This window comes from Humulus lupulus, chromosome 2 (assembly GCF_963169125.1).
Source record: "Humulus lupulus chromosome 2, drHumLupu1.1, whole genome shotgun sequence".
NCBI classification, from domain to species: domain Eukaryota; kingdom Viridiplantae; phylum Streptophyta; class Magnoliopsida; order Rosales; family Cannabaceae; genus Humulus; species Humulus lupulus.
The window spans coordinates 222155483-222161253 of record NC_084794.1 but is presented as its reverse complement, the minus strand read 5'-3'; the positions used below and the strand labels follow the sequence as shown (position 1 = coordinate 222161253).

Here is a 5771-nt window from a genome sequence, read left to right as displayed (position 1 = left end):
GCCATTGTACGTGTTTCTTCTAGAAGGTCCAGGTTGTGAAGTAATTGAATGGTGTTCGTTGTTGGGTCAGATGCAATCTCTGTCCGAAGTGTAGGCAGACCGACTTCTGTTGGGATGACAGCTTCTGTTCCATAAACCATGGCGTAGGGAGATTCCCCCGTGGAGGATCTTTTTGTTGTCCTATAAGCCCATAACACTTTCGGTAATTCTTCTACCCATGCTCCTTTTTTGTCTTCCAAATTCTTCTTAATGTTGGCAAAGATGACTTTGTTGGAAGCCTCTGCTTGACCATTGCCCTGTGGGTAAGTGATAGAGGCGAAGCTTAGCTTGATCTTGTACGTGTCGCATAGCTCTTGTACCTTCGCATTTTGGAACGGAGTGTCGTTGTCGACGACTATCTCCCAGGGTATTCCAAATTGACATATAATATGCTTCCAGATGAAGGACATAGTGTCTGTTTTGCTGACCGTGACGTACGCCTCTGCCACAACCCATTTTGTGAAGTAGTCAGTGGCTACAAGAGCATACCATCTTCCCTCCAGCAGCCTTAGGTAGTTCACCTACTACATCCATACCCCACTTTGCAAAAGGCCAAGGTGCAATGATGGAGTGTAGGGTTTGAGCAGGTTGATGGATGGTGGGTGCAAATCGTTGGCATTTGTCGCATTTTTTGGCATAATCCTGCGCTTCTGTCATCATGTATGGCCAATAATACCCTGCTGTAAGTGCCTTGTGTGCCAAGCTTCGTCCCCCTATGTGATTTCCACATGTCCCCTCATGTATTTCCTCTAACAATTTTTTAGCTTCTGATGGGCGCAAACACCGTAGGTATGGGCCGTTGAAGGATTTTCGGTACAACGTCCCATGGATCATGGAATAGCGTTGTGCCCGAAGGCGCAGAAGCTTTGCATCTTTCGGATTAGGTGGGAGCTCGGAGGTGGTCAAGTATTTTATGATCGGATCTATCCAGCATTCAGGTTCTGATGAGGTGGAATAGACTTCCATATCTTTGCTTGATCGACTTATGGATATGGAGGACTGGCGTGTGCATCCTCCCGCAGAAGCTAATTTGGCAAGGGCGTCGGCCTTCTGATTTTGCTCCCTGGGTACTAGTATGAGTTCAAACTGGCGAAAATGCGATCGTAAGTCAATTACCTTCTGTAGAAGGCTAGCCAGATGGGGTGCTTTGGTATCGAAATTTCCAGCCACTTGCTCTATCATAAGCTGTGAGTCGCCTCTGAAGTTCAGACGTTGGATTCCCATTTCTCGTGCGAGTTCCAAACCATAGATTAGTGCCTCATATTCTGCTTCATTATTCATTGCAGATTGCTCTAAACGGATGGCTTCTTCGATTTTGAGTCCTGAGGGGGCTTCTAATACGACGCCAATACCAGCCCCTTGGGAATTGGATGCTCCGTCAGTGTACATTGTCCACAGCCATTGATCTTCTGATTCTAATAATTCTGGCAGGGCGTCAGGAGTGAATGACTGAATTTCAACCAGGAAGTCAGCGAGTACCTGCCCCTTTTTAGCTTTTCGTGGCGAAAACTGAATATCGTATGTCCCAAGCTCAATGGCCCATTTAGATAACCTTCCAGAAAGGTTGAGCTTACTCAGTACCTGCTTTAATGGATAGTCCGTATATACGATGATTGTGTGGCTTTCGAAGTATTGTCGTAACTTCTTCTTGGCCGTGAGGAGTGCGAGTGCCAATTTTTCCATCATACTGTATCGGGTTTCAGCGTCTAACAGCATCTTGCTGCAATAGAACACTGGCCTCTGACGATTGGCTTCTTCTCAAAAAAGAACAGAACTTACAGCGAATTGTGAGACAGACAAATATAAGAATAAATCTTCATTAGCAATGGGAGAGCTCAATATAGGAGGAGAGCTCAAATAGGTCTTCAGCTCTTCCAATGCTTTTTGCTGTTCTGGTCCCCAAGTGGTGTTGGTAGATTTCTTTATGCATTGTAAGAAGGGTTGGCAGCGGTCTGACATTCGTGATATGAATCGACTTAATGCTACTATTTTGCCGGTCAGAGCCTGTATTTCACATATGGTTCGGGGCTCCTTAATTTCTGAGAGGGACGCAATCTGTGTTGGATTCGCCTCGATGCCCCTCTGACTGACGACGTATCCCAAGAACTGTCCAGAGGACACCCCAAAGACACATTTTGAGGGGTTTAATTTCATTTTATAAGCATCAAGGATGTCGAAACATTCAGTCAAGTCATCTATATGTGAAGAGCTTTGTTTGGACTTGATGACCATATCGTCAATATAAACCTCCATATTTCTCCCAAGTAATGAGGAAAACAGCTTGTGCATCAGCCTCTGGTATGTCGCGCCTGCATTCTTTAGACCGAAGGGCATAACTTTGTAGCAATATAAACCACCTTCTGTTATGAAAGCCGTATGAATCCGATCCTCTGATTTCATGGGGATCTGATTGTATCCAGAGTAGGCATCAAGGAAGCTCATCCTTTCATATCCTGCCATGGCGTCTATCATCTGATCGATCTTTGGTAGAGGGTAGCTATCTTTGGGACACGCTTTGTTTAGATTTGTGTAGTCTACGCATACTCTCTTTTTCCCATTCTTCTTTGGAACCACGACGAGGTTGGCAAGCCAGCTGGGGTATAAACATTCTTCGATTGCCCCTGTGCTCAGGAGCCGTTGGACCTCCTCTTGTATGACTTGATTCACCTCTGGAGCGAATCTCCTCTGCTTCTGTTTGACGGGTGGGAAGTTGTTGGAGATATTCAAGCTGTGGCTCATGACAGAAGGGTCTATTCCGGGCATGTCGTGTGGAGTCCAGGCAAAAGTTCTCATTCTGGTTTGGAGAAATCGTACGAGGGTCTGCCTCTCGTCTTCAGAGAGCTTGGTACTTACCAGGACCGTTTTAGAAGGGTCAGCGTCGTCTAGACCCACCTGTTCTAAGGTATCTAGTGTAACTTGGGGTTTTTCTTGGTCTTCTACTAGATTGATTCATTTTAGGCGCGCTGGTAGGTCCTGCTGTAATTGCTATTTTTCAGGAGAGTTGTCATGGGAGGCAGAGGCAGAGCTATTTATTTCTTTTAAGGTAAGGAAGCACTTTTTGGCCTGCTTCTGGCAGCCTTTGATGTCGACGGTGTATCACCCGTTGAGTGATTGACACCGCATCACCTGATGTAGAGTTGAGACTACCCCCTGCATCCGGTGGATCCAACTTCTCCCCATGATGGCGTTGTAGCTTGTGGTGGAGTCTATAATGAGGAAGTCTACTGGCAGGGCGCGTTCTGCAGCTACCACAGTTAACCGAATGACGCCCTTTGGATAGACTCTCTGGCTATTGAATCCCAAAATGGGCATGGTGGAGGGTCGGATCTGATTCTCCTCCAGTCCCATCTTCTAGAAGGCTTCCCAGAAGAGGATGTCGACCCCACTGCCCCCATCGATCAGAACTCTGCCCAGCTGGCAGTGGTCAACTTGTAAGGAAATGACGAGTGGATCATCATGAGGCAGGTGGACACCCTTCAGGTCTTCGTCAGTGAAGGTGATAGCAGAGGCTGGGTAGCTTCTTTCTTCTGAAGTGACGAGATTGACCACGTGGCCTAATGATTTGTATTGCTTCACTTGTTCTTCCATCCTTTTATGGATTTTAGTTGCGTGTTCTTGATTATCAATGGGCTCTACGATCCCGTGGATCATAGGGACTTGCTTAAGAGGCTCTAGGGTGCTGTCATAGGTTGTGTGTACGGGGTCTGACGCCTGCGGAGTGGGGGCAGAAGCTGTGTTCTGCCGCGAGGCGCCTGGTCTGCCTGTCTCCTTGATGTATTGGGTAAGCCGCCCACTCCTCATGAGGGCTTGGATCTGATTGTTCAAATTGTGGCATTCAGCGATCGTATGACCGTGATCTTTGTGGAAGAGACAGTATCTGCTTTTATCCTTTCTGTCAGATGGAGTGGTAATTTTGTAGGGCTCTCGCCAGATAGGCCTGTCTTTATTTTCTTCATAAATGAATTCTTACGGGACGGTGTATTCGAAGGATGGGTAGCGCGATGGCTGTCGATCCTGTCTTGGCCTTTTTCCTTCCTTCGCATGATCTGTTTGGTTCCGCTTCCTCTTGTCATCCCTGGCAGGTGGTGGAGGATTATTTGTTGGGGGAGCAGAGATGAGTGCAGTCTTCTTCTGTGTGCGCTCTCGAAATTCTAATACCCTGAAGACGCCCTCGGCTCGGGTCTGCACGTCTGCCATATCGTATGGTGGTGTCATAGTGAGATTCTCATGCAAGAGTGACCCCACCTGCAAGCTTTTGACGAAAAGATTTGCTGCGGTGAGTGGGTCGACGTTGTGGATTTGATGTACGAGGTCAATGAAACGCTGTAAGTATGCTTTTGGATGTTCATTCTCCCCCTGTTCAATTCGATAGAGATCGGCCATTGTTCTGGGCGCCTCTCGGTTCGCGCTGTACTGCTGTAAGAAGGACCGTCGGAGATCACTAAAACTGTTGAGTGACCCGGGCTTTAATTGTCGGAACCATAACAGAGCCGGCCCGGAGAAATTCGTGGAAAAGACTTTACTTTGTATGGCTTCGTTATTAGTTTCTAACGCCATCTTTTGTTGAAATTGAAATAGGTGGTTTAGTGGGTCTCCCTTTCCATTGAACGCAGGCAGGGAGGGGATGATGAAGTCCCGAGGCTTTGGCTCATTCAGAATCCATTCCGAGAAAGGCAATTTTTCAGTGGTTCTTGATACGAGATCCAAATGTTCGGTGGCGTATGCGGATCGCCCATCTGAGAACTTCTGCATCATTTCCCTCATCATGTCTTCTTTCCAACTGTCCAAGAAACAGATTAAGGGAATGCGACCTTCAGAGGGAGAATCGTGTGCGACTTGAGGCGTGGTGCGTTGAGGCCGGACGTCGGTTGTTGGCTGAGCAGGTCCAGTGGGTTCTGCTTCTACCCGCCCATGCGTGTCAGAGGTTGGGGCTTGTCGCCCGTCGGTCCCGGAGGATGGGGGGATGGCTGGGGATTTCCCGTTACCTGGGTTCATGTTGTGATGTGGGGAATTAACACGGTCGACTAGAACGTCGGATCTGTTAGAATCAAGATTCTCGTGGGCTTGGGTGTTGTGAGTCGTGTCAGCGGACCTACGCAGCTCAGCAATCTCGGCTTCGAGCCTAGCTTGGGCTTCGGTTAATGTCTTGATTTCCTCGTCGGACCGCTGCTGGCTTGCCTCCAATAGACGACACATTCTTTCAATCTGGTCGCTCATGTCCATCGGAGGGACGCTTTGTGCAACTGGGCCCGAAACTCCGTTGCCTTTTGGTGGCATGACTTCTGGGTTCGTAGCGGATCTTGATTTCTTGGTTCGACGACGTGGCTAAGGCCGATATGTTTATCGTTCCCACAGACGGCGCCAATTGTTGGGGCAACAATTTGTCTTTCTATATCTGGAAGTAAAAACCCAACGATGAACGACGACTTGCTCTTACTCCGGTGATGAAATCTACCTTTGACTCGTCGGGATTACCTGCAAGAAAGACACTCTGATAGCTAAGTCAGTTCCAAAATTCGTTCCGTTTCCCTCCTCAAAATCTCATATTTATAGGATGAAATATACAAAACAGTTAGTTGGTTCAAGTGAACCCTGAAAAGGAGGAAGGAGAATAACTAACTTTTTCTCCAAAAATACCGACTTTTAAAATGTCTCGCGCAGGGGTCAGAGGCGCAGATTGCCTCTGACCTACAGCTTCTGCCTTCGGAACCTTCCTTTGTCTAAACGCTCCG

The 5771-nt window shown here is 47.7% G+C and overlaps 2 protein-coding genes across 2 annotated transcripts; both read right to left on the bottom strand.

Moving 5' to 3' along the window:
* Positions 1–507: 507 nt before the first annotated feature.
* Positions 508–1755, bottom strand: LOC133815192 (uncharacterized). Its single transcript, XM_062248059.1, has one exon. The coding sequence runs from the start codon at positions 1753–1755 to the stop codon at positions 508–510; it is 1248 nt and encodes a 415-aa protein (XP_062104043.1).
* Positions 1756–4005: 2250 nt separating this feature from the next.
* On the bottom strand, positions 4006–5316 carry LOC133815191 (uncharacterized). Its single transcript, XM_062248058.1, has one exon. The coding sequence runs from the start codon at positions 5314–5316 to the stop codon at positions 4006–4008; it is 1311 nt and encodes a 436-aa protein (XP_062104042.1).
* Positions 5317–5771: the final 455 nt, after the last annotated feature.